The following is a 24,373-nucleotide window of genomic DNA, read 5'->3' as shown; positions in this document are numbered from 1 at the left end:
TAGCACCATTTCCACCACTCTTCCATTCACTTTCCAAGATGTGCCCTGGGCTTTGGGTTCTCCCAAGGCACTCGCGATGGCTTCCTGGCTGAAGAGTGAGGATGCAGAAACTTCCTGCTCTTTCCTGTACACTTAGGAGAAGGTAGTGATGAAGAAATTTGCAGGAGGGGCTGGGAGGCGGGCAAGAAAAAATATTTGAATCCTACTATAAAATTTCTGCAGGCTCCGAATAAATGGACCTTAAGAGATTTTTCAGAATAAAAGAATATTATTCCTTTAACTCAAGAGGACTTTTCATTTCATTTAGAAATCTTCCCTTAGGCCTAAAAAAAAATAGCTTGAAGTACAACACATGAGGTGAGGGGTCAGAAATGATCAGAGAAACTGTGGAGAAATTGAGCCAAGGCCATTTCCTTGTTTGATTGTGGAGGGGTTGATGTTGATTCCTTGTTGTAACTATGTACCTGCTGGAAACCACAGAGCGACTTGCTCCATTGCAGTACGGTTGGGTGTACTCATATTTTTCTTTTGTATTGCCTGCAGGGAGAATGGTGGATTTACCAGGATATAGTGTGTTTGGTGCAGTTGCCTCTTTCTTCTTTGTACTGCTCACCCTAAGGGAGCCAGGTAGGGTGCCCTGCTTCCCTTTACTGTACACCTAAATGTCCCAGCAGAATTCTAAATCAACAGCACTAGGACAATAGTAGGACTGAGGGACCAGGAACCAATGCATCTGTGTTCTGGAAAGGGTCCTCCACTTCCAGCTGGCTTACCTTTGAAAAGCTACTTGAGTGCCTTCTGCCTTATAGTTTTCTCATCTTTATGATAATAACAACATACCTATGTCTTAAAGTCTAGGACAGGCTTTAAGATTAAATGAGGCTGCCCAGGAAGAAGTACCTGGAACACATTAAGTTATTTATCCATTTTCCTGCTTCCACACAGGACAGCACTTTGGGTGCAAGAAAAATGGCTGCTTCTTACCACAAATTAAACATCATAAAAATATTTGGAAATTAAGAAATTAGAAGATTTCCAATAAATGGATTTGGGAATCTCAGTGGCTGAATTGTACCTTTAAAAGGGATTATGAAAATTCAGTGTTGGGGGAAATTCCAGAGTCCCGAGGAGAATTCAGCATGCAAAAGTAGAAAACAAAACAAAACAAAACAAAAAACATTAGACAGGGTGCCAGAAGGCTCAGGCTCCAAACCAAGGGCTGTAGAAACTATGTGATGTGATGTGCAGCTGTCCTGACCTCTGTATAATGCAATTTCCTAACCTGTAAAAGAAGTTAGCCAGATGGAATGACTTTATATTTGGATTCCATAAATGAAGAATGCAAGCAGATCTCCACTTAAGCTCTGCAGTGAGCTTTTGACTAGCGTCTATTTGATATTCATCAGCAAGTGAGCAAGTTGAGGTTCCTTCCTTCTTGGGATGATTGGATGTGGCAGAGAAAATACAAATGGCCCTAGAGCATTTTAGGATAAGGAAGAATGTGATATATATGACTTATGAGATTATTAAACATAATAACATGTGGAATTATTAAATATCCCTTCGATCTGCAGATAATGACAAGAGGTCAGATGTGATTCAAAATTTGATTAAAAGTCTCAAACTCTTTAGACACACCACTGCCCTTAATCTACCACAAAATGTCCTTGTACAGAAGTGCATTGTGCATACAAAGCTCCAGTTATTGAGGGTACTCCAAACCAAAAATATTTTAAAGTTAAAAAATAATCCCCGTTCCTTCCCTCGAACCAGAGAAATCCCGAAAAGCTGAAAAATCTAATGAATTAATTTATTACCTAAATTTTAGGAAAAATGATTATGAAATCAGTCACTAACAATTTAAAATGGGATCACTAACTATAAAATGAATTATTATAAAATACAAAACAAATCGCTAACAAAGTTCCCAGTGTAAAAAATCAACTTACACATTAACTTATTTGAGAATAAAAACAACCCACAGATGGTGGCTTTAGTATCTTAAAGATGAAGAACTTGAGATTCCAAATCTCAAATCTCATTGAAAATAATGAGTTTGCCCCCCACAAATCGCACAGTGGTGATAGATTTAGCACTAACCCTCAAATTTTTGAACTGCATCTTATTTTCAGTACACAGAATTCTTTTTTGAACAACCAAATGTGCAAACCATCATGTCAGATTTCTCTAAATTATTGAAAATAAAGCTTTCCCTCCTCCAGGTGCGTCTATTTTGATAGGCTGGACATCCCAAAACAAGTATATTAGTCTTCTAATTGGCATTTCCTGGTTCTTCTTTTTCAATCTGTTTTGTAGATACTTGGAGAGTGATTGGTCCTGCATACCCTATCCTAGCCAGGATTGGGGAAGATGTCCTACTAACCTGTCAGCTCCTCCCAAAGAGGACCACAATGCACATGAAGGTGATATGGTACTCCTCAGAGCCCAGCACACCTGTGTTTGCACACTGGGATGGAGCCGATATGACCGAGAAGCAGATGGAGGAGTACAGAGGCCGGGTAGAGTGGATAAAGGATGGCAATCATGAGGGAAATGTGACTCTGAAGATAAACAACATCCAACCATCTGATAATGGGCAATACTGGTGCCATTTCCAAGAGAATAACTACTGTGGAGAAACAAGCTTGCTGCTTCAAGTAGCAGGTGAATATTTTGGAATAGACAGTCTTGGAGGGAGAATATATTAATTCATGGTAAGCCTATTGCCAGTTGAAAAATTCCTTTCTAATCCTCAAGGCAGTTCCTAAATGCCAGTCCTCTGTCCTGACTCATCCGAAGGCAAGTAAACCTGAAGTCTTCAAAGCAAGCTCACTTAAAAAATCTTCTCAAATTTAACTTAACCAGTTTTGACTATTTGTGACCACTAATTGCAATCCATGACATCTGGTCATTAGCAATTTCACTGAGGCACAAATGAGGCTGGTGTATCAGGCTGGTGTGATACAACAAGCCAATCGCTGTATCTAGCAGACTGCCCAGCAGCCATATCTCAGTGGAACGCATTGTCCTCTACCCAACCTCCAACATGCAATAAGTAAATATGAAAATTTTGTTTCTTTGTGGAGTGCCTCCAGTTTGAAATCTAGTGCTAGGAAGAAAGAGGATAAGAACTGTGCTTTTATGGAGATTATTAAATATTAGTGTTCAATGATTTGGGGACTCCAGATGCATTTGTGAATGGCAGGGTTTTGCCTGATGCTTTTGTAGTGACAAAGTGAGGAACAGTTGAGAAAAGGGGATCTGTCCTAGGGAAAAAACATGTATCTGAAAAGTAAATTATCATCTATTCCCCTGGCAAGAATAACTCCCCCCATATGCCAAAGACAAAATCAAGCAAATCTACTTACCTTCTCAGGGACATAGTTCTCTGGAGTTGTCACCATCTCTGACACACACTAAGGCTGTTTCCTAACATCATTTTTTCTTAACACCCATGACTATGATTATTATTATTATGTTATAGGTAATCGAAGATGGATGAAAGAACCTATGTATTTCTGAGATATGGAGAGAGGAAGGCAGCTGTTCATTATCAGGAACCTTTGAAAATAAGTCACACGTTTTCTAAGGCTGTAGGTGAAGGGAGTGAGTCTCTTTCTCCACCAAATGATAGAAAATTATCATCTATGGGAAACAGAGTCCCTTTGTTTTGGTTTGAGAGCAGTGTTGGTTGAAGAAAGAATCTCATGACTACATAAAACTAGGATTTCTCAAAAACATTTTCCCATTGACTGTAGGGAATGTTTAGAAACCAGAGCTCTTCATTCTATATACCCAGGTTATCTAATTGCTCCCCCAAGGTCATAACCACCAACAGAAAAAATGTGAAGAGTATTTCCTGGAGATGATTTCTGGCTTATATTAAACTTTTTAATTAATCAGAGTCTAGATATCATCTAAATTGTCAGACAGAGTTTGTGGCCTGGGGAAGCTCAATGAATAAATTATAACACATCTTTGTTGGCAGCACTAGTGACATAAGCAAAATGTCACTATGTCCCTTTCTCTTATTTTCCTCCTGTCTGGATCTGAAGAAAAATACTGCTCATATGCTAAAGTTTAAAGATCCAGAATGAGGAACAAGCAAAGTGTGTATGAACTCCAATTTGAAGGGGAAGAGGACTTTGGACCCACAAACTTCTGCTTTCTCCCTACATGCAATGTCACTGGGATCTTGGTGTCTATGGTTTGTGCCTCCATGGGATCCAGGCCTTAGGGATGTGTCTTCCCTCCACAGGTCTGGGGTCTGTCCCTTACATCCACGTTGGGGGAGTTGTGGAAAGTGGAGTCCAGCTTGTGTGCACTGCAAAAGGCTGGTTCCCAGAGCCCCAGGTTTATTGGACGGATACCACAGGAGAGAAGTTCCTGGCTGTCTCTGAGCATTTCATCCAAGATGTCAATGGCCTGTTCTATGTGGAAACGACTCTTGTGGTTAGGAACGATTCTGTGCAAACTGTGTCCTGCTTCATCCGCAATCCCATCCTCAATGAGGAGAAGAGCTCTGTCATCTCCATTCCAGGTCAGAGCTCTGCTTCTAGGACCAATATGCTAATACACAATGTGATTAACAGGAAAGGTTCAAAGGACTGTTCCATAGCACCTAATATTTTTTTATTAAGGAAAATATCTAAAATTTAGTCCTATGTATTAAAAAATATAAACTATTTATGTCTGGAAATATATACTATATTTTGATTAAATGGCTATTGTTAATGGTATTCCAGTTATTTTCAAGTTCCACCTTCAATTCTTTCTGTACTAATTTTCTTTACTCACAAGTATGCATCACATGATAAAGAAAATAAAACTATAGTCTTTCAATTAAAATGTTGTCCTATACCACATTGTGCCAGTTGCTTCTAGCAACCTGCATTGTGAAGATAATCAGAGATGGAGACAACTATTTATATAGTAGCATCTTAACTATAGCCTCATTTATAAATAGTAATAAAACAATAATAAAAAAGGGCACAATACAACAGTGGAGTGAGTGTTAAGTACCTAATGTGACTATAAATTATAGCATTGATGAAAAATGATATCTCTAAATTATTTTAATGGCTGAAAAAATCCATCAGGGCTATTTTATAAAGATTACATCTATCTACCCACCTACCTATGTGCTTATCTATCTATAAACATTTCCAGTCATGGAAAGAATAATGACTTTAAATAACTTAAAACTGCACTAAGATTTTTGGGACACCTTCTATATTTAGATATAAGAATATAGGTATTCTTATTCATATAAATTGATATACGAAAGAATTTAAAGTAAATGTCACATGTGAAAGTTAAAAGGAACTGAGTATATATTATATAATATGGATATATATTATGTAATATATATCTGAATGCATATTATAAATGCTTTATATATGTTTTACCTCTCAGTTTGGGATTATAGGGGATAACTGTCTATGTCCATATACTTTTATACTTACCATGTACTTATAGGAAGAATATATATAATTTTTACAAGATGTTAAATATCAGCATAAATAAGCTATCATGAGGTAAAGAACTGGGAGACTTTCTGTTGTACAAACAAAAGGAAAAACAGTTGGATCACTGGATGATCTACAGGAAGGAATATTTTTCTGTATTTAATTTCTTTTTTATGAGTTGAGATTTATTTATTTATTTGTTTGTTTATTTATTTTATTATATCAGTAACCATACAGTACATCATTAATTCTTGATATAGTGTTCCATGATTCATTTTTTCTGTATAACACACAGTGCTTCATGCTATACATGCCCTCCTTAGTACCCATAGCCTGGTGATGAATTGAGTTTTTAGTAACATATAGAGCTTTCTTTTCTTTTAAAATATTTTCTCTCATTTTCTTTAGGTCAAATTCCTTAATATATTTTTCTTTTTCTTTTTCCAGAGAAACTCCAGAGTGAGCTAGGTAAGTAGACATTGGATGCATTAGTATAAAAGAGATACTGCTTGCCCCAAAGGGAATTGGTAATCTATGGACAAAGCCAGTGGGAGCTAACATGACAATTCGTAATCCAGATGAGAAACAGAGGTATGACCTTACCAAGTCTCAAGTTCATTTAGTACTAGAGGGGACTGGCAAAGCACAGCTTCCTTCAGGCATATTTGCACTGTGTAGCCTATGACTTTAAGTGTTCACAGGGATCCCACTGAACCTCAGATGGATGCCTGTGAGGGGCGAAGACAATCTCTGCTCTATCTGGCTGGAGAAAAAGAGTGCTGCCTTTGTGTGTAAGGGATGGTATAGGACAACTGGTGGGTCTCTGGAGGCCCTTTTAAAATCTTTCCAGCATAAAGACAGTATCATGGTAACTGGAGGTCACCACCCACCATCTCAACCCTCTGGCCTTGCTGTGGTTTCTGCACTTTCTCCTCATGCCAGTGGATCCTGACCTCATCACTACTGGGCGGGAGCCATTACTTTTCTCAGATGTAGCCTGGGATACTGTCTGGGTGGATCAGCCATTTTCCTGTTTTTCCTCTTTTTCTTTCTTTCTTTCTTTCTTTGGTCTTTTTTTTTTTTTTTTTTTTTAACTTAACGGTTGAACTGTAGTATTATTTTATTGTACCTAAGATATAGATAAATGGTTTAAAAAGTAACCAACTGATATTTGAGCCACTTTGAGTTTCTCCTTTACTCCCTTACCATCTTCATCTTCCTCTTTTCTGTGACCTCTTCTCCCAGCCCATGATAACCAGCCTGCTCCCTGCCCACGTGCATATGACCTTGCATCATTCATTTTCCATCAATATCCTTCTCACTCTCAAGACACTGGTTACAGGAATGTGTGTGTACACTTGCCTATTGCAGATTAGGTGAAACTGAGCATACTTTTCAGCCTGTGTAGGAATTTGTGAGGAAAATCAGGGTGGAAAACACACCCCAATCTAGTCTAGTCTAGGCAGGGTCTGGTGTGATACTTTCAACCCCATCAGGCCATAAAGATAAAGGGAACAGTCTCAGGAAGGTCAAAGGTAAATCCATAAACTGAGGAGGCCTATACCATTGTAAACCATACCTTTCAAGTCAGATTCCCTTCTGCCTGCGCAGCATCTGCTTATGATCAGACAGAAACCTTTGACGCTTCCAGTCTGCAAACGGGAGAAGAATGAGGCACAAAAAAGTCAGCTGCAAGAGATTGGGAGCAGAGGACAACAGTCAAAAAGACTGTTGCCTCAAGCAACTCTACAGTCTCGCTTTTATTAGATAGAAACAGTAACCAACAGAAGAGTCGATGAAGGTCAAACGTTAGTCATATGTCATGTAGATAGACAAGAAGGAGGGCAGAATATGTCTGTCAAGTAGTATAAAGTTTATAGTTGAACAAGCACATTCAAAGGACTTATCTAAGTAGCCACAGGTGCTCTCTGGGGGAGAAAGAGGAGATAAGGGAAAAACGAAGCAGGTGGTGTTCAGCCCTGAGTGGGCTGGGCGTTGCCAGCTGCTCAGCTTCAAGGCCATATATTGTCCTCTCCCCCAGAGGCCTGTTGCAGTATCTATTGTTCTTAAGGCTGTATCTAAATGTGCTTGGTAACTAGTAAAATTTCCTGGGGGTTAATTTTAAGTAATACATTGTTCTGAGGGGCAGTTGCAACCTTAACTGGCAGAACTTGTTAGTTACATGTCAGAAAGTCAAGCCAGTGTTTTGGGCAGGTTGACACATGTCTCTGTCCCTCGGGAAGACTTTGTATTTTTAAATTTTTATTTATTTATTATTATTTTTTTACTTCTAAAATCCATTTATTTTTTGTTTTGTTTTTTCATGCAATATGTTTCCCCTACTTTTAAAAATTATTAACATACAATGTATTATTTGTTTCAAGGGTACAGGTCTGTGATTCATCAGTCTTACACAATTCACAGTGCTCATCACAACACATACCCTCCTCAATGTCCATCACCCAGCCACTCCATCTTGCACCCCACTCCATTTCAGCAACCCTCACTTTGTTTCCTGAGATTAAGAGTCTCTTATGGTTTGTCTACGTTTCGGGTTTCATCTTGTTTCATTTTTTCCCTCTCTTCCCCTATGATCTTCTGCCTTGTTTCTCAAATTCCACATGTCAGTGAGATCATATAATTGTCTTTCCCTGATTGACTTATTTCACTTAGCATAATACCCTCTAGTTCCACCCACATTGTTAAAAATTGCAAGATTTCAAATTTTTTGATGGCTGCATAACATTCCATTGTATGTACATTACAACATCTTCTTTATCCATTCATCTGTTGATGGACATTTGGGCTCTTTCCATAGTTTGGCTATTGTAGACTTTGCTGCTGTAAACATTGGGGAGCAGGTGCCATTCAGATCACTACATTTCTATCTTTGGGGTAAATACCTAGCAGGGCAATTGCTGGGTCATAAAGTAGCTCTATTTTCAACTCTTTGAGGAGCATCCATACTGTTTTCCAGAGTGGCCGTACCCATTTGCATTCCCATCAACAGTGTAGGAGGGTTCCCCTTTCTCTGGATCCTGGCCAATATCTTGTCATTTCCTGGCTTGTTAATTTTAGCCATTCTGACTGGTGTGAGTGCTATCTCATTGTGGTTTTGATTTATATTTTCCTGAAACTGAGTGATGTTGAACACTTTTTCATGGGTCTGTTGGCCATTTAGATGTCTTCTTTGCAGAAATGTCTGTTCACACCTGCCCATTTCTTGACTGGATTATTTGTTCTTTTGGTGTTGAGTTTGAGAAGTTCTTTGTAGATTTTGGATACCAGCCTTTTATCTGATATGTCATTTGCAAATATCTTCTCTCATTTTGTTGGCTGTCTTTTGGTTTTGTTGACTGTTTCCTTTGTTGTACAAAAGTTCTCCAACAAAAAGGAGAATTACAGACCAATATCCCTGATAAATGTGGATGCAAAAATTCTCACCAAAATCCTAGCCAATAGGATCTAACAGTACATTAAAAGGATTATTGACCACAACTAAGTGAGATTTATTCCTGGGCTACAAGGTTGGTTTGACATCCGTAAATTAATCAATGTGATACATTACATAATAAAAGAAAGGACAAGAACTATATGATCCTCTCAGTAGGTGCAGAAAAAGCATTTGACAAAATATAGCATCCTTTCTTGATTAAAACTCTTCACAGGGGCATCTGGGTGGCTCAGTTGTTAAGCATTTGCCTTTGGCTCAGGTGATGATCCCAGAGTCCTGGATCAAGGCCTACATTGGGCTCCATGCTTAGCAGGAAGCCTACTTCCCCATTTCCTACTCTCCCTGCTTGTGTTCCAATTCTCATTGTGTGTGTCTCTCTCAAACAAACAAATAAAATCTTTTAAAAATAACAACAACAAAAAACCTTCGTCACAGTGTAGGGATAGAGAGTACATACCTCAATAGCATAGAAGTCATCTATGAAAAACCCACAGCAAATATCATCTTCAGGAAGACTTTAGGTGATGAGATACTCCTCTGAGTAATTCGAACCATGTTGACATGTCCATTGGAGACCCAGTGCACAGAATACAATCTTGTATTGTGCTGATTGTTTTGTTCCTAGTTGTGCTGACCTTCTGGGCCCACAGTAAAACATGATGAAAATATGGAGCTCTGCCTGGCTCCCTCTTAGGTGGCGTTTAGAGGTCTGCACCCTTAGGAGCTTTGAGGGCTGTTGATTGAGATACCAGAAGTTTCACAGCTACCTCTATATTTTCCTCATTAATTAGAACTCAGAGACAAGGACACACTGCAGTTGGCTGCTGGCAAACTGAGCTTGCTGTAGAAGTCCAAGGCCTGGAATTCCAGTTCCCATTCTGGCAAATAATCTTTTTTAAAAAAATAATTTAAATTTTAGTTAGTTAACATACAGTACAATATTGATTTCTGGAGTAGAATTCAGTGATTCACTTACATACAACACCCAGAGCTCATCACAACAAGTGCCCTCTTTAAGTGCCCACTCATCAAATAATCTTATAAAATTAACGACTAGTTTTCATGCTTCTGAATGTTTACAGCAGCAATATGCACAATAGCCAGACTATGGAAAGAACCTAAATGTTCATCAACAGATGAATGGATAAAGAAGATGTGGTATGTATACCACATCTAATGGAATATATATACCACATATAATGGAATACTATGCAGGCATCAAAAAACCCCAAATCTTGCCATTCGCAGTGAGAAACTAGAGAGTATTAAGCTAAGTGAAATAAGTCAATCAGAGAAAGACAACTATCATATGATTGTCTGATATGAGGAATTTGAGAGGCAGGGCAGGGGTTCATGGGGGAAGGGAGGGAAAAATGAAACAAGATGTGACTGTGGAGGGAGACAAACTATAAGAGACTTTCAATCTCAGGAAACAAACTAAGGGCTTCTGGGAGAGGGAGAAGAGATAGGACTGGGTGATGGACACTGGAGAGGGTATGTGCTATGGTGAGTGCTGTGAATTGTGTAAGACTGATGGTTTACACAAATAATACATTATATGTTAATTATATTTAAAAAAGCATTCTGAAGTTGCAAAAATAAACAGAAAAATAAAAAAAATAAGAATGAGTAGTTTTTAAAAATATTAATTATATGCCAAGTCTGATGCTAAATGCTTTACAGAGATTATTTCTTTTTATTATAGCATAGAAGTCATCTATGAAAAACCCACAGCAAATATCATCTTCAGGAAGACTTTAGGTGATGAGACACTCCTCTGAGTAATTCGAACCATGTTGACATGTCCATTGGAGACCCAGTGCACAGAATACAATCTTGTATTGTGCTGATTGTGCTGTTCCTAGTTGTGCTGACCTTCTGGGCCCACAGTAAAACATGATGAAAATATGTATAAAAGTTAATAGATTTACCCTCATTTTATAGCTGGCAACAATTTTGTAGACATTTGTGGTTTGTAGGAAACCACTGAGAAGTTGTGATTATTTGTCATCTCATCTGACTTAAGAGTGCAAGTTCTTAATTACTTATGTGAGATTTTTGTAAATCATTGTAAATCATTGTCTCTATTTTTCTCATCTTCAAAATGAGTATGTTTGAAAGACTAAATCTTTGATTTAGTGTCAAACTTTAAGAGTGAGAATATGATATGATATAATTAATATTATATTAAAAAATATAAAAATATAAGATATTGAGGAAATGAGATAGTCCACTAAATTGAATATGCTGATTGAAAAAGGATTATATGACATGATGATGGGATTATTATGTTTTAAGGAATTGGTGTATTATTCAGTAAACTGCACACTCCAGAGAAGATTTAATTTTTGGTGAATATTCAGAAGCCATTTTAGCGACATACATATAATACACCAAAAATATAACAAAACAATAAATGTGGGCACAAATTGTGTAGAAGGCACACAGTGTATATAAAAGTATATAAAAAAAGGGGATTATGCAGAGCTTCTCTCAAGGAGCTTGTATTCTAGAAGAATATCACTTATTAACAGATTGGGCTGCATGATTTTTTCCCTGTACTTTCAACTTTATTTTTTACTTGGATTCTGGAATAACAGGGGTTTCATATATCTATCACGCACCTACTCATATGGGTAATGGAGATAAGGAAATTGTCTTTTTATTAAGTAATTTACTGTAAAATACATGGAAGAAGAAATAGCAGCAGACAAATCCCTAGTTTATTTTTTCTGACTTGCCGCTTCCAGTCGGCGAACGGGAGAAGAATGAGGCACAAACAAGTCAGCTGCAAGAGATTGGGAGCAGGGGACAACAGTCGAAAAGACTGCCGCACCAAGCAACTCCACAGTCTCGCTTTTATTAGATAGAAACAGGAACCAGCAGTAGAGTCGATGAAGGTCAAATGTTAGTCATATGTCATGTAGATAAACAAGAAGGAGGGCAGAATATGTCTGTACAAGTAGTATAAAGTTTATTGTTGAACAAGCTCATTCAAAGGACTTATCTAAGTAGCCACAGGTGCTCTCTGGGGAGAAAAGGGAGATAAGGGAAAAACGAAGCAGGTGGCGTTCTGCTCTGAGCGGGCCAGGCGTTCCCAGCTTCTTGGCTTCCATGAAGCAGGCAACGTTCTGCCCTGAGCAAGCCAGGCATCCCCAGCTGCTCAGCTTCAAGGCCATATATCGTCCTCTCCCCCAGAGGCCTGTTGCAGTATTTGTTTTTTTTAAGGCATTTTTTTAAATGCGCTTGGTAACTAGTAAAATTTCCTGGGGTTCATATTTTAAGTAATACATTGTTCTGAGGGGCAATTGCACTGACTCCTACTTTTGTCTTCGTATTTTAACAGATACATTATTTTAGGTAAAATTGAAGGATAAAGCAAACAAAATGCTAGAGGTAATCGGGAGTCAAATTTTAGCTAGTATAGGAGATATTAATCTAAAAATTAGGATCATGTTGATTGATGGTAAGTTTCCTTTCTAAAGAAATACCTAGCAGATTGTAGCTAACTACATAATGAGGACATTTTTGCCTTTGATCATTGACTCTCATCCAACAATATACACATTTATGCCTTTATTTCTATTATAAATGACCATAACTTATGTGAAAGTATTTTTGCCATTCGATAGGAAAGGATGATTCTCAATTTAGAACAGAGAAAAACTGGTATGGCTAGAGCCTGATGAACTGGCTGTGAAACATAGCTTGGGTCCAGGAAAGCCATCAGATAAAATCTCCAATTTTTCACAATGGGAGAATTAGACTTTTTGTGTATCCATTTTTTTGTGTGTTTTGCATTTTGCCAACCTCCCCAATTCTTGGTCTTATAATGTTTCTTAAAATAATCAGGATATTGAACCTGGTGGGTGTTTAGAGTTCCACATATGTTGGACCTCACAGAACTAAAATATGGTGGTTGGATCTGACATATAAGGTGTTATAAAAATCAAACCAGGGGAAGCTTTCTTCACATTTAATTACTAAAAATCCACCTGAAACTCATTTTTATCCTTATCATTATCAAGGCAAAGGGATTGGCTTCAGTGTCCTCAGGTTTCACAGTCTGCATGCCTCCACTCACAGTGCACAGTCAGAGCAATCTTAGGATTTTGATAGTGATATATTTATTTCACAATTTAAGAAACTGAGGCATACACGTATTGAGAAGTAGTTTAAGGAGGTCATACAGATATGGAGTGATAAAATATTTTTATTCCAGGAGTATTTATTACAAAATTATTTTTTGAGTTACAATCTGAATAAAATAGGTTGAGACGGGTGTGGGTTCCATTAATCGTTCTTTTTTTCCAGGGACAAGCACTATCCTGATTCCACCAAACCTCCCCCTCTCTGAAGGATGACCTTGTGCCTCACAACTCCACTGAGATGCCCATGGGTTCTAAACCCACTGGAGATGTTCCTACTGATGACACTATTTGCTCCATTTTTTGTCTTTCATTGTGTTTTGTCTGTTGTATTTCACAGCTTCCTTAAAAGTGATTGGACCGTCCCAGCCCATTCTTGTCAGAGTGGGAGAAGACATACAATTAACTTGTTACCTGTCCCCCAAGACTAATGCACAGAGCATGGAGGTGAGATGGGTCCAATCACGCCGTTATCCTGCTGTTTACACATATGTGGATGGGGAACATGTGACTGAAGAGCAGATGGCAGAATATAGAGGGAGGACATTGTTGGTGAGTGACGCCATTGATGAAGGGAGACTGACACTGCAGATATACAATGCTACAACATCAGATAATGGGCAGTACCGGTGCCTTTTTGAAAAAGACGGTGTGTATCAGGAGGCCAGTTTGGATCTGAAGATAGTAGGTAAGGATTCCAGATGTTTTGGATTCAACCTCTGTTCCTACTGCTTTAACATTCTAGTTTTTGGAAATTTTCCCAGGGACCTGAAATTTTTGGATTTTCACTTGTCAAATTTATACTCAACCCTCTGATGGATAAGAACTGTAGTACATACTTAAAGTTCACAAACTCAAATGGACCAGATATAATTCTCTGGGTGTAAAAACTGTGTACTTCCCATGATCTTTGTAAAATGACCACACATTTAGTAAAATTTGAGAATTTTATTCCACAACTATACACAAAGCTCATTGTTTCATAGAGTGCTCTTAAAATTCTGAACAATGTACAGTTACTGGGAAGTATAGTTATGTGAAGACTAAACTATATCCATATAAAAGAAAAAGTAAAAGCATCAACAGAACTGGCAGGATGGAAGAAGAAAGACAAAATCATTCCTTGCATCATAATTTACCACTGTTTATATTTGTGAGTAAGAATTGATTTTTCAAGATCAGCAAATGCCATTGAAGGCACAGGCCAACATCTTGGATAATTGGTTTGTTTGTCCCATTGATTTTGGGTCTTAATTCATAAACATAATCATAAAATATCCACAGGGGTACATATTGAGAAATTAAATGGACTCTTATTTTATGCCACTGGATGAACATGTTTATATAATGCTGATATTTGAGGATATTCTTTTACTCACTTTCTTTAATCCTGTCCATGTGATTCATATCTTGGTCAAAGCTATTTTGTTTTCAGATACAGAAGAGAAAAGATTGGATTTAAAATTTATCATTCCTGTGACTTTAATTGAGGATGACTTTAGGAATACAAAAAATAAAAATAAGCCTAACATAACAAAACTAGAAGCCATTCCAGCTAGTCTCTCTCATCCTTAGATGGAGTATAATTCCACTATAAACATTGTTCTTTCAGCCAAGGCTTTCCCATCTTTCCTCTCAGTGAAGTTACTGATGATATAACCACTTGCAGATGCTCTAGGTTTTGTTCCTTGATCTCTATTCTCCAGGTCTGGGGTCTTCCCCACTCATCACTGTAAAGGAACAGAAGGATGGAGAAATAGAACTGATATGCAGTTCAGAAGGGTGGTACCCAGAGCCCCATGCGCAATGGAAGGACATGGAAGGAAAGATAATACCATCATTTTCAGAGGTTCTGACTAAAGGCAGCCATGGACTGTTCCATGTGGAGACATCTCTACTGGTCATGAACAACTCTATTGTGAACATAACTTGTTCCATTCGCAACCCCCTTCTTGACGAGGAGAAAAAGGCAACTTTTTCTCTCTCAGGTTGGTGACTCCATGTGTTCCTCTCAACTTTGGGAAATACATATGAAGGTAAACCAAGACTTATTTATTTTATCACTCTATTATTTTTATATTTTTATTTCTTCTTTCTTATAAAATCACCTGCTATCACTTCAGGACATGTGGAGATCCTACTGACATCCCTTGACTAAAGCCCTAAGGTTATATTGTTACATATACACTAACTTCTAAGACTTGACTCTACCATCACTGCAAGGACAAACTCTCTTCCTCTGATGTGAAACCAGTATCACTTTTTCTTTTCCTTATTGTGGATTCTCTTTGTGATTCAAAACTAGTTTTCCTTAATACCATCTTCATGCCTGTGGATTAGGTAATTTTATCCTTTTCCTATCCTTGTTATTTCAGTGATGGCAGTGATATAATTGGAAAAGAGACAAGAAAGAAATGTGTGTGTTTGTGTGTGTGTGTGTGTGTTTCTGACAGGAGCAAACAATAAAGTTAGCATAAACTTTGGGTCTCCCCTCAATTTCTGCAGAGTAGAGAGGAACAGATCAGCTTCTTCCTTAAGAGATCCACTTCTCACTGTCTTCTCTAACTCAAGAGCTGCTCAGATAAAAAGAATGATCTTGGAATTTTCCCAGTTTCATGATTTAATGGGATTCTGGGTTTTCCATTTTAGAGCCCATGATGAGTTTTTCATGGAAGATAGTGCTTGTTTTGGTATTACCTCTTGTCGCAACTGTAGTCCTGGTCAAGTGGAAGAGAGGTAAAAAAGGTAAGTCAGGTAAATAGTCAGGTATGGAGCATCCTTTGTAGGGGGAGCCTTGCTGTGCACCTTCCATAGCTTCTTTTTTGAGCAGTCACATGGGGGAGGCATGCAGTGAACATTCAGTCATTAATGAAACATGAGATTCCATGGCTTACATTCATGTAATGGAGGATCTGTGCTGAATGATACCAGAATTTATAGTGATAAGAGGAGCAAAAGGATTAAAAGACAGTAATTTGTTCCTCCTGTGAATATTCTCAAGTTATCTACTTAAAGGGGATAAAGAAAAAGGTAGCAGAGCCATCCATGCTTTCTCAGCTGAGAAATGAGACCTGATTGAGATTCTGTTGGCATGAACATTTCACTAAGATCTTTAAAAATATGGTGACTTGCTTATTGATGATTCTTGCTCTGTGGATGAAGGACTTCTGTGTGTCAATAGGTTGTTTTGTGTGCCCTATAAACTCCCTTCACTTCAAATTTCTTATGTTACCAAAAACTTTGGTTTGCCTGTTTGGATGTTGTTATCATGGAATTTATATTTTAAAATGCTCCACAAATTGGTTATGATCAGAATTTATTTTTTTCTCTATAGCAAATGTGACATTGGATCCAAATACAGCTCACCCAGGACTTATCCTTTCTGAGAGATATAAGCATGTGAACCATGAACATTCGTACAGCAATACATCTGATGGTGATTCAACAGCTTACTCAAAGGACCAGGCCAGGAGGGGCTCATAAGAGGGATATGGTGCTGAGAAATGGAGGCTGGGGACAAGACAGTATAGATCTTGTCCCAGGTATTGCCAAGAGCAATATAGGGAGGGAGTCATCCCTCTGTCACCTGAGAATGTGTTCAGACAATGAGTTGCTATAGAAGCCAGTACTGGGCCACTACATTTCCTCCAAGCCTCCTTTCCCTAATGATGACTCCAGAAAGGGTCAAAATCTTCCTTGACTAGCCTCCGGACACCTCTCGTTATAATATGACCAACAAGTGTCCTATCTATACTTTTCTTCTCTGAAAATATTTATGCCTTCTTCATTCTTTAATGTGGGTTCTCCTGATATCTTTCCTACACCCAGGAGATTTTACAACGCCTACAAGGGAAAAAAAAACAACCTTGGATTCTGGAAACAAAGATTATATTCCAACTCTGAGTCTTCTTTACCCAGCTGCTTGAAGGGGCTCACATTATCATTCAGCTACAGAATCAAGATGCTTTAATGTCACTCTGGCTTCAAATTTGATCTGGAGGCTGATCCCTTCAAAGAACTCTTATCCCAAGTTCTCTGATATCCTGCCACTGATCACACCCTGATATGTGAGACCAAAGAAAATCCAATGGGAAATGAAATTAGGCATAGAGAAGGAAATGCAAGGAAGTTTATTTATAAGTTTCTTTATGAAGGTGGGGCTGAGGAAATAAGAAATACAGTTAAAGAGTAAAAGAAAATGCAGCTGAATAGAAGGATGAAATCTGATCACTGAGATATAATCTTGAATATCATATGAAATGTGGAATTCCTATTCCAGTCCTTTTTAAGAAAGTGGCTATTTAGAGTGGAAAAGAATTTAGAAATTCTATTCCAAGACAAATACCATATGATCTCATTTATATGTGGAAACTAAAAACAAAACAAATGAATAAACAAACAAAAACCAGAATCAGACCTATAAGTACAGAGAACAAATTGATGGTTGCCAGAAGGGATAGGGTAGAGGTATGGGCAAAATGGGTGAAGGGGTGAAGGCTTCATGTTATGGAATGAATTAGTCACGAGAATAAAAGTACAGCATAGGGAATATAATCAATAACATTGTAATAATGTTGTATGGTGACAGATGGTAGTTACTCTTGTGAGCACTACATAACCTATAGACTTGTCAAATCACCATGTTGCACACCTGAAACTAATGTAAAATTGTGTGTTGACTTCACTCATATGAAAAATTTTAAAGAAAAAGAAATTCTGGTCCCAGTAGAAAATTAATTTCTTTACATTGTATCTATATGAAATGATAGATGTTAACTAAATTGATTGTGGTAATCAATTCACAATATATACAAATTGAACCAACATGCTGTATACCTTAAATTTACATAGTGATTATATATGTCAATTGTTTCACAATAAAACTGGAAAAAAGAGAAAAAATAACTTATATTGTGTATATGAAGATGTCAATTTTATTTTTAAAACAAAAAAGTACACAAAATCAATAATTACAAAATAAATAAATAGAAGCAATAAGTACAACATATGGTAAAAAATATTTTAAAGCTATAATGAATTAAGAGAGACTATAAGTGGAAGAAGAAAGAATATGGGAAAAGAAAGACTTGGAAAAGGTCTTGAAGTATTTTGAATGAGAATGAGGAATACCTACTAATGACAATCTGCTACTTTCTAGGACAGCAGCCATCATAGTCACTCATATATCACATCCTGGAGTGTCTCTTTTGGCTCCTAGTATTTTTTCTTTTTTAAAGACTCATATGTTTATGTTTGAAACTAAGTATTATTTTCCCACTAGTATTTACATATTTATTTTACTTAGTTTTTAAATTTTTAAACATAATGCATAAAACTCATTATTATAGCCATTTATTTATTTATTTATATTGCTTTTTTAATTATGTTATGTTAGTCACCATACATCATTAGTTTTTTATGTAGTGTTGCAAGATTCATTGTTTATGTATAACACCCAGTGCTCCATGCAATATATGCCCTCCTTAATATCTACCACCATGCTCACCCCCACACCCCACTCCCCTCTAAAACTCTCAGTTTCTCAGAGTCCACAGTTTCTCACGGTTCATGTCTCCCCATGATTTATCCCAATTATTTTTCCTTTCCTTCTCCTAATGTCCTCCATGTTATTTCTTATGTTCCACAAGTAAGTGAAACCATATGATAATTGATTTTCTCTGCTTTACTTATTTCACTCAGCATAATCTCCTCCAGTCCAATCCATGTTGATGCAAATTTGGGTATTCATCCTTTCTGATGGTTGAGTAATTAATATTCCATTGTATATATGGCCCTCCTCTTTATCCATTCATCTGTTGAAGAGCATCTTGGCTCTTTCCACAGTTTGACTATTGTGGACATTGCTGTTATGAACCTTGGGTGCATGTGGCCCTTCTTTTCAGTGCATCTGTATCTTGGGGGTAAATACCCAGTAGTGCAATTGCTGGGTCATAGGGTAGCTCTATTTTTAATTTTTTGAGGAATCTCCACACTGTTTTCCAAAGTGGCTGCACCAACTTGGATTCCCACCAACAGTGTAAGAGGGTTTCACTTTGTCCACATCCTCTCCAACGTTTGTGGTTTCTTGCCTTGTTAATTTTTGCCATTCTAAGTGGTGTAAGGTGGTATCACAATGTGGTTTTGATTTGAATTTCCCTGATGACTAATGATGAACAACACCCTCCCAGCGACCCCTCCCCCCAAAACCAAAAAACAAAAAAACAGATAATCAAGTTAAAAAATGGGTATTTTAACAGTCAACTAATCTTCGACAAAGCAGGAAAGAATGTCCAATGGAAAAAAGACAGCCTCTTCAATAAATGGTGCTGGGAAAATTGGACAGCCACATGCAGAAAAATGAAATTGGACCATTTCCTTATACCACACACAAAAATAGACTCAAAATGGATGAAGGACCTCAATGTGAGAAAGGAATCCATCAAAATCCTTGAGGAGAACACAGGCAGCAACCTCTTCGACCTCAGCCGCAGCAACATCTTCCTAGGAACAACACCAAAGGCAAGGGAAGCAAGGGCAAAAATGAACTATTGGGATTTCATCAAGATCAAAAGCTTTTGCACAGCAAAGGAAACAGTTAACAAAATCAAAAGACAACTGACAGAATGGGAGAAGATATTTGCAAACGACATATCAGATAAAGGACTAGTGTCCAGAATCTATAAAGAACATAGCAAACTCAACACCCAAAGAACAAATAATCCAATCAAGAAATGGGCAGAGGACATGAACAGACATTTCTGCAAAGAAGACATCCAGATGGCCAACGGACACATGAAAAAGTGCTCCATATCACTCGGCATCAGGGAAATACAAATCAAAACCACAATGAGATATCACCTCACACCAGTCAGAATGGCTAAAATCAACAAGTCAGGAAATGACAGATGCTGGCGAGGATGCGGAGAAAGGGGAACCCTCCTCCACTGTTGGTGGGAATGCAAGCTGGTGCAGCCACTCTGGAAAACAGCATGGAGGTTCCTCAAAATGTTGAAAATAGAACTGCCCTATGACCCAGCAATTGCACTATTGGGTATTTACCCTAAAGATACAAACGTAGTGATCCAAAGGGGCACGTGCACCCAAATGTTTATAGCAGCAATGTCCACAATAGCCAAACTACGGAAAGAACCTAGATGTCCATCAACAGATGAATGGATCAAGAAGATGTGGTATATATACACAATGGAATACTATGCAGCCATCAAAAGAAATGAAATCTTGCCATTTGTGACAACATGGATGGAACTAGAGCGTATCATGCTTAGCGAAATAAGTCAAGCAGAGAAAGACAACTATCATATGATCTCCCTGATATGAGGAAGTGGTGATGCAACCTGGGGGCTTAAGTGGGTAGGAGAAGAATAAATGAAACAAGATGGGATTGGGAGGGAGACAAACCATAAGTGACTCTTAATCTCACACACACAAAAAAAACTGAGGGTTGCTGGGGGGAGGGGGGTTGGTAGAAGGAGGTGGGATTATGGACATTGGGGAGGGTATGTGCTTTGGTGAGTGCTGTGAAGTGTGTAAACCTGGTGATTCACAGACCTGTACCCCTGGGGATAAAATTATATGTTTATAAAAAATAATAAAAAAATGGGTATTTTAGCCATCTTAAAGTATACAATTAAGTGGTATTTATACCTTCACAGTATTGTCCAAACATCATCAGCATGCAGTTCTAGATTATTACTCTGGAAGAAAACTCCATACTATTAATCAGTCCCTACTCATTTTTTTTCCTTCCCCCTAGCACCTGGCAATCACTAATCTATTTTCTGTCTCTATAAATTTTCCTATGCTAGATATTTCATATAATATATTTCATTCCATATGTCACAAAACACATGGAGTTTTTAGTATCTGGCTTTTTTTTTTTTGTACTAAATATAGTATTTTTAGGGTTCATACATGTTATAGAATATACCAATGTTTCATTCTTTTTTTTAATTGACAATTTTTTTAAGAGCTGTGTTAGATTCATGCAAAATTGTGTGAAAAATCCAGAGCATTCCCATGTCCCTCCTCTCTCTCCCCATAATTTCCTATTAACACTTTGCATTGGTTTATTACATTTGTTACAACAGATGAACCAATAATGATGCGTTATTTTCAAATACAATCTCTATATGGGGTCCACATTAGGGTTCATTTTTTGTGTTGTACATCCTGTTGGGTTTGACAAATGTTTTACTACTTTTGATTCTTAATATACCTTTTATAATTTTGAAGTCAAATTTATTAGTAGATATGCTGGCTTTGCCTTAAAATATGTTTTATTTTACTCTACTTTGACTTAATGCAATTAAAAATATTTTATTTAATAAATTCTGAAGGTTAACTATCCCCTCCTTTTTTTTCTTCCGCCGTGATCAATCTAATTTTTTGCTTGTTTTTTTTATCTGCTTGTGCAGGCCCAATATATAATTTATAGGTTTTCCCTTGGAAGAGCTCATGAAAATGGTTTGTTTTTTTTTAACAGTCAAATTCTTTCACGATGTATTAAGAAACATGTTTTTCTTTAGCTGAACAAATTGGGGCTTAATTTATTTTCTCAGCTCCAATGCCAGTTTGAAAAACCATGGGGAAAGAGAATGATTGGTGGCTTGATTAAGACACTGCAATCACTGATGCAGTTGCTTTGGCTGATGGATGAGTGACTGGATTGCCCCATCAAAGATCCAGTTCCCTGTCACTCCTGATGTAATTGGAGCTGGTTGTAGTCATGCAAAGCATGGCGATTCTCAGAAGAGATGTATGGATTTGACAGATCTCAGTTTAAGGGAGAGGACCAGAGGAAATCAGAAACCAAATTTTTTAACCCCTCTGCAGGACTTTTTCCTTATTGTCAGTAGACTTTAAGTTCCATTAAGGCAGTGATGTTTTTCCTTTTTTTGTGTGTCCTCACAAAGTAGAAAAGTGTCATATATTAGGAATATTATGAAATAGAGGAATAGATTCATAAATAGTTTATTCAATATCTTATCTGTAGAATACACTTTGCTGGGCTGTAGAGATAAAATGCTTAGTAAGGCATAATTCCTGCCTTAAGATAGTTCTTTATTCTAGTGAAGTCTCTTTGATTTTTGAATGTCTTATCATTCCCTCATAAAGTCTACTCATAATGGGATTGCCAGAACAGTCTGGCAACAAATATTTAATTGATGGTGTCAGATGGTGAATTCAAGGTCACTACTTTGTCAGGAACTGTGGGCTACTTGGAGATCCTTCATTGCTTGTGGATTTGCCCAACCTTAAAGATGAAGATATGATGTATGATATTATCCCTGACATTTCTACAACTGTGATTCCAACAGAACATCACACTTCACATTTTCTTTCATTGCCCACCTCTAGCCTTTGATCCTGAATCTCTAAGTTTAAAAGGACAAAATCCATTAAAATAAGTGGAGGAGCAGCAGAAGCTTGCTGGCTCAGTTGGAGTATGCGGCTCTTGATCTCTGAGTCCTGACCAAGCCAACACTCGGCATTGAGATTACTTAACACAACAACAACGTTTGAAAGCCAGAGAGCCGCCCCCAGGTCACCTGTTGATCAGCCTGCCTGACTAGCATTTGCCATAGTAGCTGTCATGGGATTGCAGGGGAGACCATCTCCCTGGAGTTGGATTCACTTTCCCCAAGTGTGGTCAGACCTACATGGTGCACTATCTGGGGATACTTGAAATGAAGATGGAAAGAAACTTGATTATCTCAGGGACAGAAACAAGCTCTTTACGTTTATCTTAGGCAGCAAGAGATGACCTGAGGCTGAGAAGAAGGGGTTGCCCACAAGAATGTGGATCAGAGAGCCAAACTGACTATCTCTCCAGACATTTCTGGTGTGGTGTCACTGGGCATCCAGTCATCATCCCACCAAATGCCACTATCCTCTTTGACTCAGAGCTTCTGAAACTGGAATAACAGGAATGGCCTCCTCCCTGAGCTCCCCATTCTTAGGTGTGTCATGGAAGGATCTGGTATGTCCAGATGCACTTGTGAATCCTATGGCACTTTTCCTGACTTTCCACTATACTCTTCGTATAAACATGACCCATGAATGTGTTCTGGAACTCAGCTTTGCTCTTTCCTTCTCTCCTTCTATGTGTGTTGCCTTAAATTATATGCCATAAATCTCAAGTTACTCATTTTATTTTGTTTTTGTTTTGGGGTGAAGGTTCAGTTTCAGTCTTTTGGATCTAGATTTCTAGATCCAAATCCATCTAATACTTAAGTATTAGTAAGGTATAAATAGCACAAGTAATGGGTTAACTTTGTTTTAAAAAAATTTTTAAAGATTTTATTTATTTACTTGAGAGAGAGAGTGCACAAGCAGTGAGAAGGGGCAGAGAGAGAGGGAGAAGAAGACTCCCCTCTTAGGAGGAAGCCTGATGTGGATGGGGCTTGATCCCAGGACCCTGAGATCATGACCTGAACCTAAGGCAGACACTTTACCAACTGAGCCACCCAGGTGCCCCATGGTTTGATTAGTGTGGGAGGGAATTTTGTTATTATTTTTTTGGATGAAATTTTCATCTATTACAAATTAAACATTTTTGCTGTTGCACTGAAAGCTTTAGCAGATTTGAGGTTCTGTTGAGGGCTGAATTACTCTCCAAGTTGAGAGATGTCCTTGGGTCAAATTAAAAGCCCTACCTGAAACTGATGTGGGGAGAAGAAGAACCTTTGCATCCACTGCCCAGCCCCAGACTCACCTTAAACTCTGTCTTTTGAAAGCAGATTATTCTCACTGAGATGTCAGACACTACAGATATCTGTCCCCAGACCAGCAGTGATCGCTGAAGACTTCTTTGTGGCCTAGTTTTATTATTATTAATTATTATTATTATTGTTATTATTATTATTGTTTTCCATCCTGAGGTTTTTCTAATGTATATTCAGGACTTTTGTAATCTCATAGCTATCCAAGTTCCACCTCCCAAGTTTTAGGAACTTAATCAAAAGCTTAAATTGAACATGCTGTTCATAGACACCCAATGAAAAGTCCAGCAATCATGACAAACCCTAGGGTATTGTCTTGAAGAAATGATGCTGGCCATCACAGCTTCAGCATCACCTGGTTTTGATGTTCAGCTCCCCATGCTGAGCTCAGTTTCTTAGCTTTTCCTCCCTCTCCCACCCCTCTGCTGTCCTGCATAGTGAATTGATGAGAGAAAATTATTGCTGTGTACCCTACCTCCTCCACCTCACACTACATAAGGGTTTGAGTTTTATGATTACAATAAAAATGCTTTATGCTGACTTTTCTAAAAAAAAAAAAAT

At 37.9% G+C, this 24,373-nt stretch overlaps 1 protein-coding gene and 1 pseudogene across 1 annotated transcript; both read left to right on the top strand.

Moving 5' to 3' along the window:
• The first annotated feature begins 548 nt into the window (after nucleotides 1-548).
• On the top strand, nucleotides 549-17,975 carry LOC123390636 (butyrophilin-like protein 2). Its single transcript, XM_045074659.1, has 9 exons — nucleotides 549-627; nucleotides 2,317-2,664; nucleotides 4,259-4,540; nucleotides 5,916-5,936; nucleotides 13,411-13,758; nucleotides 14,777-15,058; nucleotides 15,720-15,815; nucleotides 16,405-16,506; nucleotides 16,899-17,975. The coding sequence occupies exons 1-9, from the start codon at nucleotides 549-551 to the stop codon at nucleotides 16,994-16,996; spliced, it is 1,656 nt and encodes a 551-aa protein (XP_044930594.1). The 3' UTR covers nucleotides 16,997-17,975.
• Nucleotides 17,976-21,743: 3,768 nt separating this feature from the next.
• Nucleotides 21,744-23,238, top strand: LOC123390653 (annotated as a pseudogene).
• The last annotated feature ends 1,135 nt before the right edge of the window (nucleotides 23,239-24,373 follow it).

The sequence above is a fragment of the Mustela putorius genome, unplaced genomic scaffold, assembly GCF_011764305.1.
Source record: "Mustela putorius furo isolate JIRA1106 unplaced genomic scaffold, ASM1176430v1.1 tig00000135_pilon_pilon_pilon, whole genome shotgun sequence".
In the NCBI taxonomy this organism is placed as follows: domain Eukaryota; kingdom Metazoa; phylum Chordata; class Mammalia; order Carnivora; family Mustelidae; genus Mustela; species Mustela putorius.
Note: the sequence above shows the minus strand (reverse complement) of the source record. Positions and strands in the feature narration are given on the sequence as shown.